Source organism: Rhinolophus hipposideros (assembly GCF_964194185.1).
Source record: "Rhinolophus hipposideros genome assembly, chromosome: 11".
NCBI lineage: Eukaryota > Metazoa > Chordata > Mammalia > Chiroptera > Rhinolophidae > Rhinolophus > Rhinolophus hipposideros.
In genome coordinates this window covers 76,292,960-76,320,856 of record NC_138057.1, presented here as the reverse complement: position 1 = coordinate 76,320,856, position 27,897 = coordinate 76,292,960, and the positions used below count along the sequence as shown (strand labels likewise).

At 47.7% G+C, this 27,897-nt stretch overlaps 1 protein-coding gene across 7 annotated transcripts in view; it reads right to left on the bottom strand.

The window, feature by feature from the left end:
- RALGPS1 (Ral GEF with PH domain and SH3 binding motif 1) overlaps positions 1-27,897 on the bottom strand; it is a 246,640-nt gene that overhangs the window by 44,316 nt on the left and 174,427 nt on the right. For all 7 annotated transcript variants that reach the window (XM_081067247.1, XM_081067246.1, XM_081067249.1 and 4 more), the window contains one exon: positions 624-761. In XM_081067247.1, the coding sequence (XP_080923373.1) occupies positions 624-761 (138 nt within the window). The remainder of the gene's footprint in view (positions 1-623; positions 762-27,897) is intronic.

Below are 27,897 nucleotides of genomic sequence, written 5' to 3'. Positions count from 1 at the left end.
GGTTTTTTTTTTTTTTTTTTTTTTTTTTTTTTAGAATCAGGTTTTGATCCCAGGTCGCCCGAGGCCTCTGCCACTGGATTCCATTTCCTAGCGTTCCTCAGCAGAAGTGATGTGTGCCACAAGCAGGTCTGGCCCACAAAACCCACTCTTCTGTGATTGTCTCCCTTCCTGTGTCTGCCAGCTGGAGGTAGAGTTCAGTGGAGGACTCTATGGCCAGGGGACATGGCAGAGCCACAAGATGGAAGAGCCTGGGTCCTGAAGGGGCTTCGAGGAGCACTGCCCAGAAGCTGCCCACAGAGCTCTTCATGAAGGAATGGCTTGGGAGCCAGACAGACCTGGGCTCTGCCATTCACCACACGCATGAGCTCAGACAAGTGACTAACCTGTTTTCAGCAACAGTTTCCTCATCTGTAACACAAAGACGGTAACATCTGATTTGCATAGTCTTTGAAGATCAAATGTGTGTAAAAGATCTAGCACATGTTTTAGTATCTAGCACAAGGTCTTAAAATGAAGAGTTATGTGGGGACTACCTGGTTTCTAGAGCTTTCTCACTGATGATGTGCTGGATCCCAATTTCAGTGATCTAAGATTTCACAATTCCAATAATCAGGGCTACTAACCATAGCTGCAGGAAACTTGTAAATCAGCGATTATTCGTAGAATATTGTTCATCTGATTGGATCTTTGTTCGTTTTCCATGATGCTGCCTGAGGCAGGATATGCAGAATCGATGTAGATTAGATCTAGAAGATAGATCCCTAAAAGTAAAGAAGACATTTAATGATGGTGGGCGTCACCATTAATCAGACAAAACAGCACACAACTAGCTCTGCTAGAAGGTATAAAGGGTGACATGAAAAACCGAGATACTCTTTGGATTTCCATTCCAATCCTGACTACTAGTTTTTCACATACATTGCTCAACTGTAAATCACACATCTGAGCAACAACCAAAATAAATGCTGGCAAGATTTTAGCATTTCTGGTTCATACACTCTCCAGCAATAAGGGTTTTTTTTTCCTTGTAACCCAACTGGAAAATAACAGGACATAAAAGGGATGAATGAATACTTGTGTTTTTCACCAACCGATGAAGTTTAATAGGTCTAAGGGGTCGTGTCCAGCAGAACACCATTTGGATTGAATTCAGCTTTTCGTTTTTTCACCTAGCTGTGTATCCACTGTCTATCTACACACACACACACACACACACACACACACACACACACACACTAAATTAACTAAGGGACAAAAGAAGAAATCAAAAACAGCAAGTCCTTGGCATAAAAACTAAGGCTTGACAGAGAATTCTCCTGAGGGTACTTAGTAAGAAAATAGTGTGTGACATAAAAACACGGCTATGCCAGGCCAGTGTTGAGCTGCGGCATGGCCGCATGGCATTGCCCCAGGGGGAATTCAGGACAAATCACCTGGCCGGGGACTGGCTGTGCAGAGTGTGCACGACACAGCGCTCGGCTGACTGGCTTGCCGCAGGGCCACCTTCCGACCCTCCGGGGGTGTGCATGGACAAGGGGTGGCACATTCTTCCAGCAGCCCTCCATGAGTACTGCCACTGCACCCATAACATTGGCGGCGTTGAGCAGGAGTATGATGCAAAGCAGAATTCAAGGCAGAAAACATTGAACAAGGCAAAGAGGAGTGATTGATACTAATGAAAAGCACATTTGATTGAGAAGATCCAATGATTATAAATTTCTACGCACAAAGCCACACTGCATCAAAGTATACAAAGAAGAAAAGTGCCAGAAATGAAAAGTGCATTCAACAAAGCTGTAACCATAGAGGGGGCCTTTGGCATGTCTCTTCTAGAATTTGTATGTGTATGTGTGCATGTGTATGTACATTAAAAAATATACACAAATACATACATGTGCTTGTATGTATTTGTATTTGTATGCACATAGATACATGTGTGTATGTGTGCATATGTGATTATAGTATTTGAGTCACAAAATTAACAAGCTTGGTGTTATACAAATGAAAATGTAATTCATTTCAAATACCAATGGAATGCTTATAAAACTTGACTATATACTAGGCTATAAAGAAAAGCTCAATAACTTTCAAAAAGTAAATGTCACATTATTCACATTCTTTGACCTTACATTACATCTAGGATTTAATAATAAATATAGAAAAAAGTCTAACCACTTGGAAAACCTACATACACACATAGAGACACTCATAAGCAACTCTCAATTCAAAGAAAAAACAAAAAAGCTAAAATAAAAAGTCTTTTCAAAGACAATAAGAACATGACAAGCCAAAATTTATGGGATCAGACCAAAGTGGTAATCAGAGGAAAATTTATAGCCTTAAAAGTTTACTGTTGAACTACTAAGAATCATTACAAATAAAATTAACCAGGTACTTAATGTAAAAGTCGTGGGGGTTTTTTGTATGGATGGATGAGCACGGCACTGTCTTACACATTCATTATGTTCTTTATCCTTACAACAACCCATTTTATAGAGGAGGAAAAGGAAATGCGGAAGGGATGTGTAACTAGCTCCAGGTCACACAGCTGGCAAATGATGCAGATGGGAGTCAAACTGAAGCCTGCCTCCCCAGAGGACTTGCTCTTGCCATCACAGTAAACCGCGGCTGCTGGATACCATGAGTCATTCATCTGCTTTTAAAATAGCTACACATTGTGACGGGAAACCATTAAATCACAGAAACATATGCTGGTACTTCTCAGAGGAGCCATTTCCACTTCCGTTCTTTCTAAAGGCATCATATTTCCAAAATTTTAATACTTAGAAATAATTTCTCCTGTGTAGAAGCTCCAAGTTCAGTAGTTGAAATCCACAGAATGACTCTTTCTCTTGCCCTTGTTTTTCCTCTCCTCTCTTAAAGATGTAACTCAGTTACCTCCCTAAAGATTCAGCAATGGCAATCCTGAAAATCCCATTACTGCTTCAAACACAACAGAAAATCTCCAGTGCTGAGCATGAGGTGATGGGATGAGGGACATGGGGCTGCTTTGTTTCACGTGTGAACTGGGTGCAGACCTGAATCCAGCTGCCTCTGAGTGGCGCAGTGAACAGTGCCCAGGAAGAGACACTGAGCAGCAGGACATGGGGAAAGGAGAGACCTGACACTTCCCGAGGATTTACTACAAGGTGGACACCTACCCTCCTTACCTCATGTGATCTTTCCATCAACCCCCCGAGGGTCACAGAAAAAAACCAAAGCTCAGAGAAATGAAGAAACCTGCCTAAGGCCTCACAGTGAGCGTGCAGGATTTGAACCCAGAGCTGTCTGGCTCCAGCGCCCATGTTCCTGTCCACTCACTGGCCATCAGAAACACATGGGAAACTGCCTTGTCTCCAATAACACCCCCAGTGTGGAAGCCTCGTCCTATTCCGCCCTGTGAGGACAGGTGCGGGCCCCTCTGCTTCCTCTCAGGTTCCTGGCTCTACAAACAGAAGCCAGGAGAACTTGCTTTTGAAGCGTTGCCGTATTGCTAGCCTTTCTTTTACCCCAGCCACACACCATGTCCCCCTGCCAGCCCCTGGGCGCACGAGGAGCTCACTGCTTCATAAGAGCAAATTCCACTGCCCGAGTGTTCATTACCCACCTTCACAAAGTATGCCGCCTCCAGCACCTGGTGACTCCTGGCATTGGAGCACACCGGCCAAGGCCACAGTGTGCCGAGGGCTGAGGGGACCTCCCAGGGAGGCCTCCTAGACCCAGGGACCCGGGCGACCTTGGTCCTCCGTAACCTCTGGGCACAACCTCCATATAAACAATCTTTCACTCCCACAACAAAAACTCCAAAAGCAGCAAATCTTCCACAGTTAATAGTGCGCATATCCAGGGAAATCTTTTCCGTATTATTAGTCTGTAACCAGAAATACTTAAAAGCCTAACTCATGATGAAATCATAAAAGAGCCAGTTCCCACTTGTACTGGCCAGTGCTGTGCTAAGCCTATACACAGACCTCACCACAACTGCAATTACGTACTTATTTGTATCATTCATGCATCTACTGTCTGATTTCCCGTCAGACTTAAAGCCCCTCCAAGTAGGAAGTGTGTCTCGCTCCACCAACTCAGTCGGCTGCGGCTGGAACAGAGTACACAGGAGCTGCTTGGTAAACATTAATTGAAAGAAGAAAAGCATGAATGAAGGCATATTTTATTTATTCCATACAATAACTTTATGAAGTACATTATTACCCTCATTTTATAGCTGAAGAAAGTCAGGTGATGATAATAATAAAACTGAGCACTTACTACGTGCCAGGTCCTAAGCTAAAGGCTTTGCCGAGAGATGGACTCATAACAACGGCACTGTTGTCAGGGAGGATTCATCTCTATTTAGAGAGAAGAAACTGAAGCTGAGAGAGTTGCATTGCTTATCTGAGGCCACACAGCTGGGAAGTGACAGAGGCAGGATTTGAATACAGGTCTGTCGAGGCTGCCATGTTGTTAGCCCTTCTTTTACCCCAGCCAGTCCTCTGGTGCCTGGCAGCTGTGAAGTGAGCTGAAGCCAGAGGTCCCCAGCCTGCTTTCTCCTTTGGGATCAACACACTCCAAGAGGGCTCACGGCTGTACTGCGGCCACCTCCCCCTGCTATATCTTCCACCTCCTGCCACTGCCCCCTTGGCATGCATCATGGCATATCTGTCCAGGGCCCATCCTCAGTGGGCCCACCCAGGCCTGGAGGCCCTGCCAGCTCTGCCATGTGACAGGCAGCTGTGTTGTGAGTGGGAGAGTGTGGGGCTTACAGCCAGGAGACTCGGAACCTGAGCTCTGCCGCTTCCCAGCTGGGTGGCCACAGGCAAGCCTTTTCACCTCCCAGGACCTCAGTTCCTTGACTATGAGCGGGGATAATGATGGCGGTCGTGAGGAGTCTCCTGGCTCAGGGCCTGGACCACTGAGATGCCTAAGCAGCTAAGCTGATTCGAGCCTGGCTCCATGGCGAGGCCCCACTTGGAGCAGCCCATGGGAGGGGTGCACTGGCTGGGTTTGCCATAACCATGGATGGCGCCCAGATGCCGAGCGCGTGCTGGCCACCCACCTCAGACGGGCCACTGGGAGCTTCTATCTGGGTTGGGGCAGCACAGCCGGGACAGCTCAACTCCTTTCCTATTTATACAGTTACCTCAGCAGATGACACTGTGTTATTGGCCTTGTTGGGACGGACAGCAAGTGGGCCAGCTGCTGGCCCTGGCTGCCATGGAGCTGAGCAGTGTCAGGGGCGGGGGCCAGGCTGGGAGGTTCAGGTGCATTGGAGGAAGCAACCGTAACAGTGACAGCCACTCCGCGACAGGAAAGGCTGGCCTGATTGTATCGGATTACAAAATGGGACCTTAGAGAGGAAAAGTGACTCGTCCAAGATCACACAGCTTGCAAGTGGGGGCGTCAGAATTTGAATTCAGGCATGTCTGACTCTAAAGGTTTGGCACAGAGAGCCATGCCGAGCCCTAGGGAATGGGAGTCACTGGTTGGCACAGGGACAAGAGTCCCAGCCACCATGCCCCATACAGGGGCTGGTGTCACTGCTGTGGCTGCAACAGAAGTGCCAACCAGACTGCCATGGTGGGGCAGAGAGCCTCAGGGCCGGGAGCAAGTAGCCCTCAGCTTGCTCGCTCTAGATGCCCTCCACAGCTGGGCTGATCCCAACCCCAGGGGCATGTGGCCAAACCCTCTTCCTGACAGTGAATCCAGGCCCCCCACCAGGGTTTGTCCACAAGACACCCCGGCCCCGAGGAGGGGGTGCCATGCTGACAAAGGAGGTGCTCTCCTGAACAGACACCTTCTCTTACGCTGCAGGACACCATGCTCCATGGAGCGGAGCCCACTTGAAGCTGGGTCCTCTTGGCCTCCCAGAGCCAAAGCCCATGGTTGGCACCCGGGCTTCACCGCAAGCCCAGAAACTCACTGCTCTCTTGTTTCTCCCATCGCCACCCGTCTCACTTCCATCCCGAGTCTGGTTTTGGTTTTTCTCACACAGCTATCTATTTAATAAGGAAAATTCTGCTGTGTTGAGGGGAAAAAAGCCCTCCACAGCATAAAAATATGCCACATTTCCATTTTATTCTTTCCATTCTTTCTCTCTCTCTTTTAAAGTTTGAGATGAAAGACTTTTTTCCATGTTCTCCTGCTCTGCCTTAAAAAGATCACTTTCAAATTTCAGAAATGAGGAGGGCTGGCCCCCAGAACTATACTTGTGTGGTTTGATCACATAAACTGTCCTGATAAATTCCAAATGAAATAACAGAGCAGCAGCTCATTAGGTTTTTTTCCTTTTTTTTAAGAGAGTACAAAGCAATTCCATGTACTGCAGGAGGAGGTCTCAGCATGTGGCTCAGGACCCCTGTCAAGATGCCAGAAGGCTGTGAGTATTAATTAGTACCTGCTAATTAATGTCAATCATGCAAAACACAGACTGCAGGAAAAAAATCCTCACTGAAAGAATATTCCTTATGTACAATGTGCTGGAAGCTTAAGGACACTGAGACAAATGTTTCCCAGGTCTGCAGAAAGAGGGCAGGCCCAGGCAGTCACATGTCAGGTGGTCAGAGACCACGTTTCTTGGAGGAGCACATGGCCTCGTTTATTTCATGGTGTGGAGGCTCATGAATCACAGAGGCACGTGGGGTGGGCAAAGTCCCACAGCCGGCCGAGAATCTGGGGTCCGGGGGAGTCAAATCTCCTCCTGGCTCCTCAAGGTGAAATCAGGACACAGTCATGGGTCCTCTCATTCCATGGGGCGTACCTGGTAATCTCCAGATGCGATGGGGTAACCTACTATTTGCAAATGCTTTCCTAGAGAGCTGTGGGATCACACAGTACACGTTGGTATTCTGATCATCAGTGAGAAAGGGCATGAGGAGAGGGCACTAATCTCATTATTATTGGGCTTGTTTTGTGCTGGACTCTGCTAAGTAAATTACATGTATTATCTCATTCAATCCTTTAACAACTTTATTGACAATACAGAAGAAACTGGTACTTTCGTCTGTCTAACATCCACTCCCCATTCTTTTGAAAATAGTCTTCTCTTTTCCTTTGGGGGAAATCGTACCTCCCACACAGAATCCACGCGGTTTTGGTAGGTCTAGAGCGATTCCACTTCCTCCCCTGCCCCAGGGGTAAAAATGAACCATTTGGGGAAGAAAAAAACATTCCACTTCAGAGATAAAAGAAGAAACTGAAATTAAAATAACACACTGTTTACATATGGGATGTAGTCAAAGCCACATAACTACTCAGATAAAAATCCATAGCCTCAACTGCTTATATTAATAATTATGAAATATAAAAAAAGAAATGAACTTAGTGTTCATTATAGAGAACTAGAGAAAGAACAAAACTAAGCAAAAGAAGGTAGGAGAAAACAATTGAAAATATAAAAGCAGAAATAATGAATTTCAAAAAGTAAGTTGGTTCTTTGGAAGTCAACAAAGTAGACAGTCCTTTGGTATGTGTGATGGAGAAGGAGAAAAGAAAACACAGATATATAATGTTAGGGATGAGAGAGAGAATATGATTTCAAATATGGAGGAGATGTGAAAATGGTGGTATGTAATTTTTATTGCAACATATTTGAGAATCTAGATGAGATGGGTGCTTACTAGGGAAATCTATCTTCCCAAAATTGTCTCAAGAAGAGACAAAAACTTTCAATAAAGAGAAAAATAGCAACAATATTGAGAAAGATACTATAATTAAAAAGTACAATATCCAAATGGTTTTATGGAACCCATCCGTAAAATCTTAAAAGAAAAACTGATATTATTTAAATTATTCCAGAGAATAAAAAAGTCAGAAATATTTGTAGTGCTTTTTATGACTTCAGCATCATTGTTATACCAAAACCTGACAGAAATGGCATAAAAAAAGACGGATCTCATTAATAAATAAAGATCCATAGGTTCCAAGTAAAACATTAGTAAGTAAAACTCACCAGTGTTTTAAAATAATATTAGCAAATTGAATTAGCAGTGTGTTAAAGATTAATAAAGCAAATAGGTTTAATTACAGGAGTGCAATGACATTTCAATAAATGATCTTGAGAGATGCTGGAAAGTCATTGATAACTTTAATATCCATTCCTGATAAAGTACTGAGCTAGGAACAGCCATCCTTAATGTGATAAAGAATGCACGTCAGAAAAATTAAAACGATGTTCTTAAGATGAAATCCTAGTATTAGGAACAAGTCAAGAATACCTGCCATACTGCTATCATTTAATACTATTCTGGAAGCACAAGCCAATGAGATAAGACAAAGAAATATGTTATAAATATTAAAGATACACACAATATTGTCATTATTTTCAAGCAACTGAATTAGTTATATTAGTTATATAATTAGATAATCTAGGATAGCGAAATGAAAAACTATCCAGTACTAAACAAGAGAGTTAAATTCAAAGTAAATATACATAAATCAATAGCATTCTTATATACCAGCAATCATCAGTTAGAAAATAGGGGGAAAAGAGAGCATGTACAGTAAAAATAAAACTATAAAACCCCTGGGAGTAAACTTAAAATGAAACATTTAAGATCTATATAAGTAAAACTTATTTGATAGAAAAATTATATAACATTTATTAAAATTAAATATGCACATATCCTGGGTTTATTAATTCTTCTTTGAAGAACCTACTTTACTGAAATAAAAGCAGAATACTTACAAGTATGAACTTTTTCTCTATAACTCTCTATTTTAGTTGTCACAATGAGAATGTAACATTTTGATAATGACAGTAAAAACGAATAAAGTAAACATATCTTAAGGATATGAAAGAATATATAAATAAATGAGGAAATAAACAATACTCCTAGATGGGAAGACTCAGCATTGTAAGGATGTCAATTATTGCCTAATTAATATATGAATTTCATGAGTCCAAAATTGATTTCAAAGCTCACTGGGAATAAAAACAGGACATTTTTGAAAAGAAAAATGACACAGGGGGATTATCCTAATTAATGTATAGAATTCATATAATTCCAGAATTGACTTCAAAGTAAATAGAGTAAATAGAGGAGTAAATACATGAAAATAGAACATTTTCATTAAGCAGTGTGCCACCGCTACAGAATCAGACAAACCAATGACACAGAGTGGGGAAACTCACAACAGATGCATGTGGATAGGGACATTTAGTGAAAGATAGAGGGACATTTTAAATCAATAGGGAAAGAATGGGTCCTTCAATAAATGATATTGAGACCAACGATTATCCATGTAGGAAAACATAAAGCTGGGCGTCTACTACTTCATTCCTTAAAAACAGAACAAATTCCAGATGAATTAGGGATTGAAATCTAAATAACAAGTTTCAGAATAAAACATAGGAGAACCTTTTTATATCTTGGGGTACACAAAAGCTTAAGTGTGACACAAAACTCAAGCCATGAAAAAGACTCACACTTCTTTCTGCAGGATCAAAGCAAATACCTTATACGAAGTTGAAACACGAATGTCAAAACAGGAAAAATACTTGCAACTGAAAGGTAGTCAATAGTTCTAATATATAAAGACCTCCTATAATAAAGGCAAATAATGTTTCAGAGGATGATCGATAAGGATGTGAAAGACGCCCAAGCCTCACTAATAATCAAGGAAGTAGAAATTAAAACAAGTTTCTGTTTGTATGTTTTGCTTTTGTGCCACTTATACCGGCATAGGTCAAAAAGGTTGATAACACTCGGTGCTGACCAGAGTGTGTGGAAACAGTCCCTCTTATACAAGACTGAACGTAGTACAAAGCAATAGAAACTTCTGGGAGGAGAACTTGCAGTATCTACCAAAACTTTCAAATATGTGTTTTCCAGGATCGAGCAATTCCATTTCCAGAAATTTATTCTACAGTAATACTCCTACAAATTGGCAAAATAAACAAGGCTATTCACTGCACCATAGTTTGTAATTTATAATTGTGAAAAATTGCATGGTTTAGATAAAATGTTTTTTATCAAGTAGAGGAATATGATGCAGTTATGAAAAGAGTAAAATAGATTTCTAAGAATCAACATTTAAAGATATCCATGATGTGTTTTTAAATGAAAAAAATCAGGTATGATTTTATGAGAAACAGAGAGGAAGAAAATGTATCACCTAATCTGTTAATGATAGCCATTTTTAGGAACAGAATTTTAGAGTCATTTTCTGCTTTATACAATTTTATATTTTTTCAGCCTTCAGTTACGGCACGTATTACTTTTAGAAATATAAAAGATCAAGATCTTTGTTCCCTCCCTCTTTCCCTCCCTCCCTCCTTTCCTTTCTCCATCCCTCCCTCCCATCCTTCTTTCCTCCACCCTATGTTCTTTCGAAAACCCAATCAGACTGCTCTTCCCCAACTTCAAACTACCCAACGACTTTCTGTGCCCAGTGGGCAAGTGTTCCTGGCCTTCTGGGTCCGGCCCATGCCTGCATCTCTGGCCTCTTCTCCCACTCTCTTCTTACAAGATACTCTGGCCGCATGGACCGCTCACAGTTCCCTGAACCAGCCTTCTGCTTTGTGCCTCTGAGCTCAGCAGAGGCGTTTCCTCCCCTGGCCCACTAGACCTCCTTCTCTGGCTGTTACCGTGTTTCCCAGAAAATAAAGACCTGGCTAGACAATCAGCTCTAATGTGTCTTCTGGAGCAAAAATTAATATAAGACCTGGTTTTAGCTTACTATAAGACCGAGAATATAATGTAATATAATACATAATATAATAAATATAATAAATATAATACAATATAATATAAAATATATAATACCGGGTCTTATATTAATTTTTGCTCCAAAAGACACATTGGAGCTGATTGTCCGGCTAGGTCTTATTTTCGAGAAAACAGGGTAGTTGGCTCTTCCTGGGTACTCCGAGCAGGGTGCCATTTTCTCAAGGACAGCATTTATTACCCACTCCCTAAGGGCACAGACTGTGTCTTATCCACCTCGAGGGTCTACCACCAAGCCTAGCACAGAGGAGGGGCTCAAAAAACGTTTGGGGGAACGACTGGATGTGGAACCTTTACTTGCACACACATGACTCTTCAATCTGACATCTGAAATTCCACGGGTCAGCGGAAGAGGAGCCGTAGTGGCCAGGTACCTCACTCCACAGTCCCTCTTAGGGTCAGCCATGTGTCCTGATATCGCCAAGCTAAATACCCGCATTTCTCTGAGTGCTACAAAGGGTTTCCAGAGTAGCTAACGTCACCAAAAGGAAATGCAAGATGATTCCCCCAGTGAAAGCCTCAGAAACCTGCCTCATATTGGGTAGAACCGAGACTGCCCATGTGCCAAGGAAAACACCCGGAGCTTGTCTTTCCAAGCCTGGCTCAGAGATTCGCTACTGTGCACAGAAAGGCTCCCTGGACGTCCGCGGACACCAGGATCCTGGCCAGAGGGTGAGCTCATGGCCGGCCGGCTGCTTCAGTCACCAAAGTATTTTCCATTTCCACTAATTTGCGCATGTATCTGTGACCACACTTAACCGAGTCTTTAAGTGTAACAAAAAGGAATGGAGGCAAAGGCAACACTGTCAGGTCTGGTCATTACTCAATGGAAAGTGTAACGAAAACCACATTCTAAGCCCCCATCACCAAATCCTGCATTCTCGGGAAAACAAGCAATAGATTTCCGGAGGGTTGGCTAGATCCAAACTGATCTTCTCTTTCTGAAAGCAAATTCTTTTCTGATTTTGCTGAAATGAAACACTGAAAGGCTCCCTGGGCTCCTCTGGAGTAAGAAGGCGTCTGACCACTGACTTACTTGTGTGTTTTGATCTCTCCCTGCCTTGCTCAATCGGGATGGCAGGATTCGGGTCCCCACAGGACTATCCTAGAAAACGGGCTTTCAGGGACCAGGGGCTCCCCCTGCTCCACAGTGGGGGCCATCTCTGTCGGCTCCGCCCTTCTCCAAGACACACTGGGTACAAGAGGCACTCAACCCAGCTAGATGCCGCTGGTCCAGGGCTAGCCCAGCCTTTTCCAGCCCTACTCCACAGTCTGGGCCAGCAGGCAGAGCTACTCCCACCCAGCCTGTGAACCGGTCTCAGCAGGGCAGGAGAGCACTCAGCCCCACCAGCAGGGGACGCTTGCTGGCCTGGGATTGGGCCTGTTGAGTGGGATGGAGGGAGGGTAGAGAGCAGGTGTCACTGGCTGGGGTCACGCTGCAAGGCCCACCTCACCCTTGTGCTGCCTCTCCCCTGGCTGCTAGACTCAACAACCTTGGGAAATGATTCAAAAAACCTGACCCCCAAGAAGCTCTCACGTCCTTGAGACCCAGCTTTCTACTCTGGTTGGTTCTACAGCACCAGCTTTACTCAGCCCTGGCTCCTCCCCTTTTTCACAGCTCACTGCGGTTCCAGCAGACGTTGGGCCCATGCCACCTCACCGAGACCTTCCTGGCTACACCATCAGGGGATGCTGTGCAGGGACGAGCGAGGTCAATGTGGCAGGAAACATATCTGCTGACCAATCAGCAGTGGTGGGAGCACAGAGGAAGGTGGCAGGTCACTGTGGGGAGAAGGGAGCTGCAAGGGCACAGGGTGATGTGCTTCGGAACCGGCCCACTCCGTGATGTCCACCGGAATCATGAAAAGACATCAATGCTACAAAAATTCACTGACTGCCTCCCACATTCTAGAGACGGGTACAGGGGAGAACCAGGCACCTGAGACAGAAATGGGTTCGTCGTGTGTTTAACTCTCATGGGGTTCATTAATCTCCTCCCCACTGCCTTAGTTACTTAACTCCAGAGATGTTAAGTAACCTGCCCAAGGTCACTCAGCACATACATGGCAGAGATCGGATTGAGCCCAGGTCGTTTGTCTCTAGGGCCCACACTCTTATCTACTCCGTTATATGAGATGCTCATAGCTCAGTACAGACATGAAAGGAATGATATTAAAACCTAAGACATCTGTGTTCAAATTCTGGCATTGTCACTCGTTTGTTCAGCGTGATCCTGTGTGAGTTTTTCAACTGCTTTCTACAGCTGGAAAATGAAGAAACGGCCTGTAACTTTCTCACAAAGCTCAGGTGAAGACTGGGAGATGACACACAAGGAAGGGACTAGCACACCATCTGGATAAAGCGTGCCCGGGGTATATGCCTGTTTCCGGAAACCTTCCAGTGACTACCCAGTTCCTCACAGAGCCGCCCCTGAATTCTCACTAAAATTTCTGTAGATAGAAAAGATGAAACCCACCTCACGACTAAGACTGATGGATAGATAGACCTACTATAGACCCTAGGAAGAAGTGGAACATACTACAGGTGGATGTACAGAAAAGAAATTGAGTGAATCTGGACTTTATCTCTTGAAATGCAGACAATTTTGTGCCCCTCAGGGCCTGTCCTCAGATCCAGTTTCTAGTTCTACACAAAACTAGACACCGGCCTGAGTGAGGGGCTGAATGCTGCAGTGGGGTATTCCCGCCCACCTCCACCCCCCAATCTTCTCACATTTGTATGCAGATTGCTACCCCCAGGAAAGAAGTGGAGTCTGTCCAGAGGGAAACCCAAATGCTCTGATGAATCCTGGAGATGCCAGATTTTGCCATGTTCAAGGAAACACACAGAGGAAAGGAAATACAACAAGGGCACATGGAAAAATGCTGACAAATAACGGGATCTGGTCTGCATGGAGAAGAAGCTAAGACAGGAGAACGGTCTATCCCAGGATCCAGAAGAAAGTTTCAAGACAAAGCTCTTTTCAATCAGTACAAGAAGATGAGGGCGTGACAGGAGAGGACGGTCAGAGATAAAACTGCAAGGGGATGACAGCAAGAGAGATGTACGGGATGAGGAAAGAATGAAAGGAAAGTAAAAACACGGCAGAAGAATTAAAAAAACAACATCAGAGGCAGCAAGGAGCGAAATGGGAAGCGCGCATCATTGGTGTGGAGGGCCAACTTGGCAGGGTCTCCCTCAATGCCAAGGACAAGGGCAAAGGAAGAAAGGATATCAGGGGTTAGGGGGACCGAGAACAGTGAGATGGCTCAGGGAAGGGCATCTTCCCAAGGACCGTGTACCAGGTCCCAAGAAGGAGATCCACCCCGGACACATCCTGGATAAATGCTTGAATTAAAAAAAAAAAAGTCTTGCAAAGATCCAGGCAAAAGAAAAAAAAACAACCACCTCCCCAAAACATAAAAGTGACCCGCCCCTCCAAGTGACTCGTAGGAGCCCCATTCTCTGTGCTCTAACTGCAATTGACACTCCACCAGACCCACACAATGGCGATAATGGCAACTGCTTCCTGTGGGAGGAAGGCAGGAAGGACTGTTTATTCATGAAATGCTAGTGGACATCTGGTCATTTGTCAATTGCTTTGATTTTTTAAGAAGAAAAACATTGTCCCCTAGTAATTATGGTACATAAGTATAAAGATCCAGAGACTCAATGTATGATTTTGGATGCCATAAAATTTGGTCAATGCACATTTTTTTCCACATAAATTTATGGGGTTGTTTCACCACTGCAGACTGAGGGCCACAGAAAACGCCAGCCTCTGGACGCGCTATTAAGAGACGACACATGCTCAGCCACACTCCCTCGTCAGCAGTCTGTGAAGCCAGAACCCCTCCCGCAGATGTCGCCCAGCGGCTGGGTCAGAAAGCAAGCTCTCGGTGGCTTTTATGGCTGTGTCAGACCTGACGACACGGACAAGCTCTGAGGGTGAGGGCCTGTGATAGCACAGGGAGCAGCACTTCTGTCAAGTCCAGTATAGGGTGTGGGTGCTTCCCGCCAACTCTCTAAGCACCAGGCACCCGGAAGGCAGGAACCTGTGCTTGGCCATGGATTGGAGCTGACAGAAGTGGGGCAGGGTAGGCAGGTAGCCTGGGGACCCCAGTAAGAAGGTCCACATGGAGGCTGAAAAAGCTCATCTCAGCTAAAGTGAAAAGTCCGCCTCAGGGCAATGGTGAAGGAAGAGTAATTTGCAAATGTCCTATTTCCCAGACCTCTGTGGGCGCTGCTCTGGGCAAAGGTCTGCCCCCCCCCCAACTTCGATCAGGGTTTCCTGACAGGAATCTGGCCTGGATCTTACTTTCAGCAGGACTCCCTGGTGACCCAGAGTCTGTCCATACACAGGGTGGAGAGAGGGGCTCCAATACGGCCCTGGAATAAGAGGAGGAGAGCAGGAGCCCTGGGCAAGTGAATGCTGGTAACCGAGCTCATGGGCATTGAGCTCCTGCTATGTGCCAGGCGCTGAGCTAAGAGCTGCCCCTGCACAATCACGTGGAATCCTCACTTTACAGAAGAGGGAAGTGAGGCTCAGAGACGCTAAGTTGTTTGTCCAGGATCACACAGCGAATGAGAGCAGAGCCAAGACTGCACCTCAGGTCTCACTCTGGAGTCTGGGCTCTGACCCATGGTGTGGCCCCGCCTTGCCCTTCCTCGTACTGGTCCTGCAGGACAGCACATGACATGCAAAGCCTGCGGAGCTGGGGCGGGGGCACTACCATTTGTGGGGTGACCTTGAGCCAGACCGTGTGCTCTGAGCCTTAGACCTATCTCCTCAGCTCATCCACCCACAGGACTTCAAGGAAAGCATCATTAACCTTTCTTCTAGAGGGGGAAATGGGCTGAGAAAGGGATGGTGACTTTTCAAAGGTCTCTTGACCAGTAGTTGGAGAAGCCAAGATTTGAATCGAAGCCTGGCTGGCCCCAAACCATGCTCCTTCGACGTCCCAGCCATGGCTGGGTGGGTTGGAGGGACCAGCTTTCAGCTGTGAATTTCTCCGTTCTGGTGCCTGCCCGCCAAGACCCTTAGTCCAGGACTTGAAGGCTGAGTCCTAGGCCCCGCCCACGGAGGGGCAGATGTCCTCTCATGGAGTAGAAACAGGTCCACGCTAGAACAGGACCTAGTTCCATGTGGATTACCAAGAGCTCAGGCAGAAAAGTCTGATTTAAGCCCCACCAAACCTCACTCCAAGTGGCTCATGGGCCCCAGCTCAGCCACATCCCTGGGCTAAGGCCTCCAAAGCCAAATGCTTCCTTCAGTAAGAGGCGTCCAGTCTGGTGTCAGCCCTGCCTCAGCCATGAACCTCAGGACACAGCCCTCTGAGACACACCAGTGCTGGCCAGTGTGCATGGGTTGGGCTTGGAAGCAGGACGGCCGCCCTCTGGAGCAGCAGTTGCTCCATGGAGGAAGTCCTCTGGAGGTCAGCCTGGGAAGCCAGTCCCATTGGTGCCACTTAGCGTGGGGGCTCTGGAGCCAGGCAGTCTGGTGGGAGGACGACTCTACCCCTGACTTGGTCTCAGTGACCTCGGAACAGTCTCTCTGCCCCTCTGCCCCCAGTGGCAGGGGATGGGCAACAGTGATGCCTCCCTCATGTGGAGGTGAGACGGAATGAGCTGAGGAGTCTGTATGTCCCTCCCGAACAAGGTCACTGCTCAAGAAAGGTTAGAGCGATGATGATGACATTAGCAGAACAAACTGTCTGGCAGGCCCAGTCCACAGAGAAACAAAGACCTGGGCCGCATCTTCACTCCTCCCCACTGCCCCCTCCTCTGCCAGGCCCTCACATGCTATCACACACGCAGCGGGGGCTGAACAAGGATGTGACCGCCTGGAGAACAACTCTTCCCTGCGCCTGCCTCCCATCTGGCCTCTGCCTCCGCCGGAGCTGTAAGGGGCTGTCTTGTTTGGAGAAGAGGATTCCCAGTGCCCGGAAAGCCTCTCTCCTCTTCAAGACAGCTCATGGAGTAGGGAGCTGCGGGTCTGAACGCCCACTCTACCAGGTGGCCCTCTGGGCCCCATCTCCTCATCTGCTCCCACCTCAGATGTGCAACCATTCGGAGGATTAAATGAGATATTATGCGCAAGCCAGCAGTGCCAGGCACACAGCATGTTTGCTCATTTATCTGCTCCTTCGTTCATTTGGTCAGTCATGCATCCATTCGTTCATTCACCAAACACTTGCTGAGCACTGTCTCTGCCAGGCTCTGCAGCGGGCTCTGTGCTCTGGCCCGCCCTCTCTTCCTTGGAGTGGTAGCGGGGAGAGCCCCAGGCTGTGGCTCATAGCTGGAGGGTCCTGCTGCACCCCGAGGGCAGCAGCCTCGGAAAGCTGCTTATCTTCTGGCAACCATAATTTCTCATCGGTCAAAATGGTGAGAACAGCGCTGCCTCCCACAAAATGCTCTGTTTTTCTAAGATATGTGTGCTCAGAAAGTAGAATTTTCTGTCCCAGACCTTTCCCGGTTTGTGTGAAGGGACTTGGGGTGTTGCAGCGACTGACAAATGACATGGGTTATGGGCTTCACTGTCAGCTGTTCTATGGGACTTGGGCAAATTACTGAATTTATCTGAATCTCAGTTTCCATTGTTCCATAATTCCAACTGTGCAAGGCTGCCTTGAGAATCAGAGCTATCGTATGCAAGCCTTTACTATCCCCTGGAACAATAATAATGACAATTATAACACTGATGACAACATCTATTACCATTGGCGACGTGCCGAGCGCTTTTCAGGCATTCATTTATTCTTTCAGTCAACAAACACTGACCGAGATGCTACCAGAGGCCAGGGACACTGCATGAACACGACCAATACAGCCTTTGCGCCTAGAGGAGGAGCCACACAGTAAACAAGTAACTGCACAAGTGATCACTGAATAAGCACTGCAATGGTAAGAACAACAAAGAAGTACGGCCCTCCATTTGGGTCAATGCCACTTACAGGTAGCATTTTATAGATGAAGGCGTTAGGGACAGAGAGGTTACGCAATTTGTCTAAGGTCACACCCCTGGAAAGAGGTAGCGTATGCCACAAGTCTCATTCAATGATGATTGTTATGCCTTTAATGGCACCAGCAGTTCCAGCTCATCTACAGAGAGCCCCCCATCCCAGGCTCCTCCTGGTCTGAGAACCACCGCTCAGAGGCTGCCTGCGGGCGAACCCACTTGCTGAGCCTCCTTGCACCGCTGTGACTACAGCCCTCGCAGGCAGGAGTCAGAAAGCCAAGGGTTTGGTCCCATGGGGCCACTCAGCCCTGTGAGAAAGGCACCGGAGGAGAAATGAGTTTCAGGAAAGCAACTGCCCAGTTTTTGAAAACTAAGCGTAGCAGGTGTCACTAGTAGGTGACAACCCAATTGGGATGCCTCTTAAGAGCCCTGGGTGAAAAAATGCGGATTGCCACAGGGCCCAGTGGGTAGGTGTGCCTGTCCGCTGGGCTCTGCCACTGACCAGCACTGTGGCCCCAGGTTCCCCGTCTGTAAAATGGGGAGAATAAGGGCAGCTCCTTGGAAGGCTGCTGTGCGGCTGCAGTGAGATCAGGCCAAGTGCTTTCCTTGGTGCCAGGCAGCGGCTGTCCCCAGGCAGACACTGGCCGGTCAGCTGGTCCTCCCTCCAGCCAAGTAGATTTCAGTAATGAAACAGAACCTCCCTGGGGTGCGAGGGCTAGTTCTTAGCTTGCTTTGTTTACTGTAATGTTATTTTAACTTTACTCATTTATACATCACTGTCGCGATATTTGCCAACATAGCACCTACAGTATTACATGTTTGTTGCGGTAAAATACACACAATGTAAAATTTACCACCCGTGACATTTAGTATGCTCATGATGTTATGCAATCATTACCACTATGGTTTTTCAGAACATTTTTATCAAGCCGAAAAGAAATTCTATATCCATTTACTCCCTGCTCCCCTCTCCTTCAAGTCTAGGCAACTACTAATCTACTTTCTGTCTCAGTGAATTTACTGACAATGGGCACCATTTCACAGCAACGGAATCGTTATGTGGCGGTTTGTGTCTGGCTTCCTGCACTTAGCCTACTGTTTCCAGGGTCTTGTGTGGTAGTGTATGCCAGTACTTTATTCCATTTTATGGCTGAGTAATATTCCATTGTATGCATAAACCATGATTTGCTTTATCTGTTCATCAGCTGGTGGGCATTTGGGTGGTTTCCACCCTTCGGCTATTGTGACAGTGCCACTATGAACATTCATATACAAGTTTGTGGTTGAACACGTCTTTTCAATTCTTTTGGGTATACACCCAGGAATGGAATTGCTGGGTCACTATATTATTTTGTACTTAAAGTTCTGGACCAAAATCATGGATTCGATGAGCTAATCACATTAAGAGAAATACCTATCAAAGTAAGAGAGGTTACCCACGTGCCATTGAAAATCGTGAGGACCATGGGAGTGCACATCACACTCTGGGGAACTCAGAGTTCACGTGTTCCCATGCGAACCACGCACACGGCTGCCAGCACTGGGCCGCTGTGGGGCAGGGCCGTGAGGCTGAGACTGGCTTGGGTGCACTGGGTGTACCTGATGGGTCGAAAGCACTGTGAGAGGGGGCCAGCCGAGGCTCAGTGCCGGAGAGGCAATGTCTGTTATCAGGCCTGAGGGGTAAGCTTTCAGTCCACGCGGTCATGGGAACGCACAGTGGAGAGAAGGGGTGCCATGGAAGCAGTGAGGTACAGGGCCTAGGGCCGTGGCCGCCAACAGACATGACATCAGAGCAAAGGCCCAGGACGGGTGTGGGGCTAGTCCTGGGCTGTCTCATCCTCCATTATTCTGGAGGCAAACTCTCCAGGTGCCAGGAGGAGAGGGGCTGGCCTTCCAGTTTCCTTCAGACATTCTGCAGCTGGGCGTCCTGCCCCTACTCAGACCTCTGGTTTGGTAATTAAGGGACGCCTAGAAAGAAGGGGTTGTTTTTGATGGGGACTCTTTCATCTCTGACTTAAATTATACATCATGTACTAACGTTCTAATTCTGATGTCTTCTAGAATTCAAATGAGACATAAACATATTCCCAGAAGCACAGAGTCTGCATTCATTACTGGGACCACCTTGAACAAATAAGAGGTGTCACCAAATCTATTTATAGTTTAAACATCTTTCCACTGTCTTTCCCTTAAAATCTATTGAGGTAGTTCCCACACAAACAAGGAAGAATGTCTAGCCCCAACAATCATTCATTCATTTGGGCTTCATGTCTGGGGGTAGAGAGCAATCACGTCACACATGGGACCTGGAGAAAGAGTACAGGAGCCCGCGCAGACAAAAGTAAATTAATAAAAGCTGCCATTTAACATCCATTACATCATTAAATTTAAAATAAGACCAATGCTGAAAGCTAGTAAGGCTGCGGTGAAAGGGAAAAGCCCATCCGTTGCTGGCCGCCGGATAAGTTGGTACAACTTTTTTGAAGTGCATTAGGGATTCCAAAGCCAGAAAAATACTGCTATCCGTTGACTCAGTAATCCTGCTCCTAGGAACTTATTCTGAGGAAACAATTTTAAAATAAGGGAAAACATTGTACACAGAAAGATATTTGTTGCAGGGAAACCTATAGTGGTTAAAAACAAAACAAAACAACAAAAACTAAAAACATTCTAATGTCAAACAGTAGGGAAACAGCTAAGAAAATTAAAATAAACTACATGACAAAAATATGGAAATAAAGGTATGGAAACATTTAGTGCTGGAATGGTGGAATTTTACATGCTTAAAAAAATTACAGCAGTGTTATACAGTTGTTTGTGCATTTTTTAAAAGATTGTATTAATCTTATGTAAGACAAAACTTTCCTCTAATCACTGATATTAACCATCGGATTTAAGTTTCTCAACCAGAGTAACAACAAACAAATATACATACATACATATATATTTGTTATATATGTAAATATAAACAAATAGTCAACAAGCCCCCAAACAAGAATGGTTTCCTCACAAAATACTGGGAAAACTCATTTCTTTCCTCTTCCCAGTTATTTAATTGGTTACCCACTGTGAGGGGCACATGAAATTCGGGTGAGCCCACAGTGACTTGTGGCGTCTTATTTACAGCCAAGAGAATGGAGCTGGCAGCCTCTCCCCTGAGGGTGTCCCAAGGGCCTGCTGACTTGCCCACCTCACTGGACCTGCTGAGATGGCTCCCTGGTGCTCCTGCTTCCCTCCAGACATGCCGGCCCCTCCCATGGCCTCCAGAGTTCCTGCCCCATCGGCCTTCACCCACACAATTAGGTTGGACCACTCAGCCTGGCATTTCAGGCCTTCCGTGGTGTGCCCTGTCGCACATACCACTTACAGTGCAGGGGCCGCTCACTCGTCCATCGGACGCCATTCCTACTCTTGGAGCCCAGACCAGGGTGTCTCTTAACCTGCACACGGATGGGTCTGTGAGGATAGACTCACTGGCCTGAGCCCCTCGTGGATGGGTCCCCTGCGCCCTGCAAGGTGACCAGGCCTCTTGCACTGAGCCCTGGGCATTTGTTGCTGTTGGGCAGGAGAGCCTGCAGCCTTTGCTACCCCGAAACCTGGCCTGCCACCCTGAGTTACTTCCCAGCACCTGGAGAGAAGACAGCAGGAGAAAAGGCGGGAGACCTGTCCTCCCAGAATATTCCCAACAGAGCAGCTGGCATTTAGTGTTGTGCCCATTTTCATCAACAGACCTTTGTGAGGCTGAAGTTACACAAACAACTATGAAAAACACCAAGTTCTAGAATGGGCTGTTGAATACATGCTCCAAAATGACAAATTCATATGAAAGATGCATTTACATATAAGGTAAAAACATGCAATAGAATTTAATGTTGTAATTTTTCTGTGTTCAAAACATTTTAAATAAAGATTACATTTTTAAAACTTTAAAAATCTATGTCAGCAAAAGGCTGACAATTGACCTTACTTGGGAAAAAACATCCTTTATCCTGAGATTATGCTCTGCTTACATTGTTGGTGTTAAAATGTTCCTTCCTCTAGAAAATAATGATGATAGTTTATATTTTCTTCATTTGCCATTAAAAAAAAGAGTTGGCAACATAAGTGAGAGTCTCCAAACTTTCTTTTTGAAGTTCCCCTGGGCCATGAAATCGAAATCTGGGACCCACTAGCCTGAGATCACACAAGGTTCTCTGGCAGCCGTCAGATTGTTGGTTGGCATGGAGCGTGCCAGAGCTGGAAATCCCCAAGGGTGGCTTCTGAGCAAGGAAAGTGAGATGGCCAGGCAGAGAGGCAGCTCTGTGTTGCTGCAGGCTGGAGCATCCCGAAAACTTACAAAATATTTGAAGGTTGAGTAAGTAGGAATTTCAGTTTGGCACAAAGATCTCAAGCTTGAGTTCACCTCTTCCCTCTCTCTCTCTTTTTTTTTTTTCCTGTCAGACTTTATGTATTCCTGTGAGGTTGATCACCTGGACCTCAGTCTCACCTGTTCCCCTGGCCCCTGACTCCTTTTCTTGGTCAGGTGCGGGCCAACAAAGCCCCATCTCTGCATCGGTCTCGGGAGGCATCTCCCAGCCTCTGCATAGGCTGCCAAGGGCTGCTGGAGGCATTCACCCAACACTGCAAATCCCCAGTTTCCAGCCTTGGCAAGGCCCCAGCCCATTCCACCATCCTGCCCCTCCTTGGGGCCTCTCCTATTCCCTTGGGAAGCTGGTTTTCCCCAACAGCTGCCCATCATCCCCATCCCCAGCTGTTCCTCCCCGTGGGCACCCTGCCTCCTAAATGAATGACCTCGGCATCCTGTTCTGCCCTTCATCTTTCTCCATCCTCCTTTCCCTCCAGGGCCAACACCCTCGCCCAAGTCCTCCAGCATGGACACCCTGGCTGGCGCCATGCTTATCTGGGTATCTTTACTGTCTCCCTATCTACACTATCTTTTTTTTAAAGGTTTAAAAGAACATTATCTTTTCTGATTAAAAAGGGAATTTATGTTCATTTTAGAAAAGAGATTAAAAGCATAATGAGAAAAATAAGTGCCTGTAATCCCATGGCTGTGAAATAAGCACTCTTAGGATGGAAGTGGATCCTTCACATAAACGCACTCGTCTAGACAAGCCAACCACATGCTGCCATGTGGTTCTGCTGGACCGTCCCATTGATGGAAGCCCCAGGGGACTTACTGTCCAGTGGAAGTGGACAGAGTCCCAACCCAAGTTAGGCACTGAGGCCGGACATGCCAGGTGCTTTCTGCGAGGCCCCAAGAAGCGGGCAGGGGCTGCAGCAGGCCCTGCCACCCATCTGGGCACATCCTGTGCAGATCCTTCCCAATCACACATCACCAGAGCTGTCCATCGCTTTACACAGGTGCCCGGATGGCTCAGGGTCTGGGGGTGGATAGCCGCAGCCCACACATTTGACCCCGTCAGCCAGGCGCTCCTCTTCCTGGGCACCCCAAAACCAACTCTAAAGACAGGAAGATAAGCAGGAAAAGGAAAAGGACAGAACTCCTAGGGTGGAGAAGAGGGGGTGGCTGTGATGAGAGAGCCCCAGCTTCCCCCAGCTTTCCTCCTACAGGCTCAACGCCATAATGGCAACAACGATAATAATAATATAAAAGTTGACCCATGTTTGGAGCTCACCATGTGCCAAGTTCAACAACACCTGTCATCTCAGTGTTTCCCAAAGTGTGGACACCCTTTACTGAGAGAATTGTGGGTGGTCTGAGGATGGATATTTGTATCTATTTTAGCATGTATTAGAAAAACTATAGCATATCAACACCATAGATATGAATAAAATAGAAAAAGTAAGAAGCCAGCAGGAATAATGAAGATGGCCACAAAGGCCTGAAGTTTGGAGAAACACTGCGTTGTCTTACTGGGCCCTCACAGCAGCTGTTCCATGCTCGTATGACAGCACATAGGGAGGGAAGGTGGCTCCCCAGGGAGTGGTGACTGGGGTTAGGACCCCAGAGGCTGGGTCCCCCTCGCCCTGGTCCCTGCAGGGCAGGCTCTGCTTCTCCTCCCTTTGCATTTGCTCTGCTGCCCCCCTGCTGCTCACATGTGGCCCAGGGCAGACTCTGAGCTCTGGCCCCCGGTGGGTCACGCCACTGGCCATTCAGCACCCATCTCCCCACAGCTCTCTATGATTATTGGTCCTGTCCACTGAGGCATCTGTGGCCAGGACAGCCGGCACAGCAGGTTAGGTTCAGGGGCATTTATGTAGCCTCTGGGTAGGAGGGGACTGGATGCTGTGGTCTGGGTGCTATGGAGGGTGCTGTGAACTGGGTGCTGTGGACGGGGTGCTATGGAGGGTGCTGTAAATGGGGTGCCATGGGCAGGATGCCGTGGACTGGGTGCCGTGGAAGGGGTGCCGCGAACGGGGTGCCGTGGACTGGGTGCCGTGGAAGGGGTGCCATGGGCAGGATGCCGTGGATGGGGTGCCGTGGACGGGGTGCTGTGGACAGGCAAGTCTGCCACGGGCCTGGCAGTCACAACTTCTGGGGCCTCCCTAGTCAAACTGACCCAGGAATGGCAGGTCTAGAAATTTCTCCTAGCCACAGGCCACACCCGCAGCCTCCTGGGGGCAGGGGTCCATGGTGGCTCGTCAATTCCTGCCCTGCCAGGCTGCCACATGTCAGCACAGCACAGTGTGACCCACCTTTTGGCCAACCCTTCCTCTGAGGCAGGGCAAGCCCAGACAAGGCACCACTGCCCGAGGTCAGATGGGACTCTCTGGAAAGGATCATCTTCCATCCCTTGCAAGGACAGACAGCTGAGAGGCAGGGGCTGAGCCACCGGAGTGGATTACAAAGAAAGACAGAGTGATCGTGTGGGATCCTGTGGGACCCAAACTAGGAATCCTTGTGTCTGCTGGGACCAGAACAAGAACGTGAAGAATTCAGATGAGGTAGGAGCTAAAACCTCTGGTCAGTGCGAGTGCTGCCCACCCACCAGTAACCGTGACCCTAGCGCATTAACGATAATGTAGCAGTCAGTTCCATTCGCTGGGTGGCTGGTGGCTGTCGGGGCGTCGTCATCGATGAGCCCCGTGGAGTCCTCTGAAGGAGCTCCGTTATCACGCCCACTTCACAGATAAGACCTGCCCATCTGCAGGTCTGGCTCCCACAACACTCCCTGCACCGTCCTCCCTGCCCACCTCCGCATTTCCTCTGTAACAATCAGTGGCCCTGTAATTAAGGGCATCTAATCCTAATGATAAGAGTGGCTTCCATTCTCTGAGGGCTGCCTGCTCGCTCCACAGCGCATCTCCCTGAACCCTCAGGGGGGGCCCCATTTACAGATAGGGGACCTGGGCTCAGATAAATGAAACTCGTCCAAGGGCCTCTGGCCAGCCAATGACTGAGGGGGGTTCAAAGCCATGTCCGCCAGACTCCTTCACCTGTACTTGTTGATGATTCAACACCTGCTCCAACTCGGCAGTGAGTCCCTCGGGTCAGGGACCGCGTCTGCTCTCCTCCAGCCAAGCCCACAGTACTAGCACCATACCTGCTACACCACAGGCTCCCAGTAAGTATTTCTTAAATGAAAGAAAGGGGGGGGAAAGATGTATAAGTCAGAACCCTTTTGGTTGCAAATGACAGAAACTCACCTGAAAGTAGCTTCAAAAGGGGGAAGGACTATAAGAAAGCTAGAATGGCTCTCAAGACCAGGGGCTGCACCCCAAAATCCAGGCAACCCCGGGACAGCCCCAGGGATGGTGGGGTGGGGGCGAGGACTCGGTGGGAGGTGAATGCTGGGCAAAGACAACAGCCATCCTGGCAGGTTATGTTGTCAAACAGGAAGTTATCTCAGTTATCCAGGAGTGATTTAAGTGTTTTGTCAAACTCAATTACTATTCATTACAGGATAGTTAAAAATACAGCCCTGCGGTGAACTAAATGCTTGTGTCCCCCTAAAATTCATAAGTTGAAATCCTAACCCCCAACTTGATGGTATTAGAAGGTGGGGCCTTTGAGGGGCAATCAGTTCATGAGGGAGCCCTCAGGAATGGGTTAGTGCCCTTATAAAAGACCCCCGAGAGCTCCCTCACCCTTTCCCCCCCTGTGAGGACACAGCGAGAAGACCGTTGTCTGGGAACCAGGAAGTGGGCCCTCACCTGACACTGAATTGACCAGGACCTTGATCTTGGACTTCCAGCCTCCAAACCTTTGAGAAACGGATGTTTGTTGTTTATAAGGCACCTAATTGATGGTACAGATTCTCCTCAATTCGTGATGGGGTTACGTCCCAATAAGCTCATCGTAGTAAAAATATCCCAAGTGAAAACTACATGCAGAGCATGGGCTACTGAGCCCAGCGATCACATGCCCAGCTGGGAGCGGGCCGCTCCCGGCATCACGAGACAGTACCGTACGGCATACCACTAGCTGGGAAAAGATCAACATTCACAATTCCAGGTAGAGTTTCTACAACGAGGGCACTGTTGGATCACTGTTCCACAGGGGACAGTGAGGCCCACAGAGATTGAGCGGCTCCCCCAAGGCACACACTTGGTATGCAGCGAGCTAGGACTTGACCTCCAAATCCTTCCGGGCACTTGGGTCAGGCCTCTTAACCCCGGCGCTCTGCGGCCTGAGTGCTGAGGAGGCGGCTGGGGAAAGCCCCTGGCACGTGCCAGGAAGAGGGTGGGCGCTCAGTAACGTTCACCAGACCTGCCTCCTGCCGCTTCTGTCTCTTTCTTTCTCCCACTTCCCCAAGTCCCCTCCGCTGCCACGGCTCCCATGGCTGGCGGTGCTGGCAGGTCTCACGGTTTTGATGCCACAGCAAGCAGAGCTCAGGGTGAGTTTCTGCCACGTCTCTCCCACCCAGGGAGCAGAGGCTTCTTGGACAGTCCTGCACCTTCCGGGCACCTGTGGGGAGTTCAGCCGGCCAGACCAGTGACTCCCAAGCTAGGGTCACTAAGGCCATTACGACTTTACTGAGGAATTTGAGTCCACTGGGAGTACAGACGTGAAATGCTTTATTCTCTCCACCCATGCTGTGTTGATTCCCCTTCCCAATTTTGGGCAGTTGGTCCCTAAATGAAATCTGGCCCAGATTCAGTAACTTTGCAGTCACTTTCCACTATTAGCATAGTCACATTTCAAGATTTAAGACTTGGTTCTGTTTATCTGAAGACTTGATGGAAACTCAGTTCAAAGCTCCTTTCTTTTCTCCCTTCCTTCTCTCCCCTCCTTGTCTGTCTGAACAGACGCTAGCAGACCTCACTGGGCCCACGCTGTGGGAGAGGAAAGGTCTCACACAGGGATGACCTCTCAGTGGTGGGGGGTCTGCTCTGGTTCTCTCTGACGCAGGTGGCACCTGAGGGCGGGTGGTCATGCAGGTGGTGACCTGGGTCTCCTAGGGACATGTTCAGCTGTGTCCTGGCCCTTCCATCACTGAACAGCAGCCAAGTATCCTTTCCCTGCCACGGGGGGCACATGTCCCAACCCCTTCTCTAGGCTCGGTGTCCCACTGCTTAGTGCGGTGGCCACCTGGGTAGCCAGAGTTCCTGCCCGGCTGCCAGGCTCTGTCGTCTTCACATCTGGGCTAGTTTTGGGCATTCTGCAAGGGCCAAAGAGAACTAGAACGGGAGTGTGGAACCCACTTCTTCTGATACCCAAGTCCTTCTAAGTCCTGGTGATTCCCCAGTCCTGCCTTCAGAAATCTTTATACCAGGAACAGGCACCTGTTTCTACATTTAATATGATCCAAACTTCAGGGGCTGACGTCAATCACCCTCTTCTTCCTCAAAGAGAGAGAGGGGACTGAAAAGGACGTGGCCCTCCTGCTCTCAGCTCCCGGGGGTTCTCCCATGTTCCATTGTGAGTCTGAGTGTTTGCAGTTCAGCACATGCTCAGCCCCCCTCCCGCAGGAAGCACCCCCATCTTCAAAAAGGACTCTCCCAGAGCCTCCTCACCGGCCTTGGGGAGGAGAAACAGCTGTCTCATCTCAAAACTTGACTTGATGTACACCCAAAATGTGGGGGAGGGGGCTGAGCACTGGAGATGGGGGCAGAAAGTCATGTGTATTATATCATTACTCTCAGCTCAGACGCTCTGGTTAGCTATGCTTGCTAACAGTAAGAGAGTTACTGTTAGCGCGCTTACTTTTACTTAATACAAGCAGCATGTTTCCCAGAGACAGTTTATACCTCAACAGTAAAGAAGCTAAGAGCTGAGTTGGATGGTGGGGGTGGGGGCAGACCTCGTTCTGA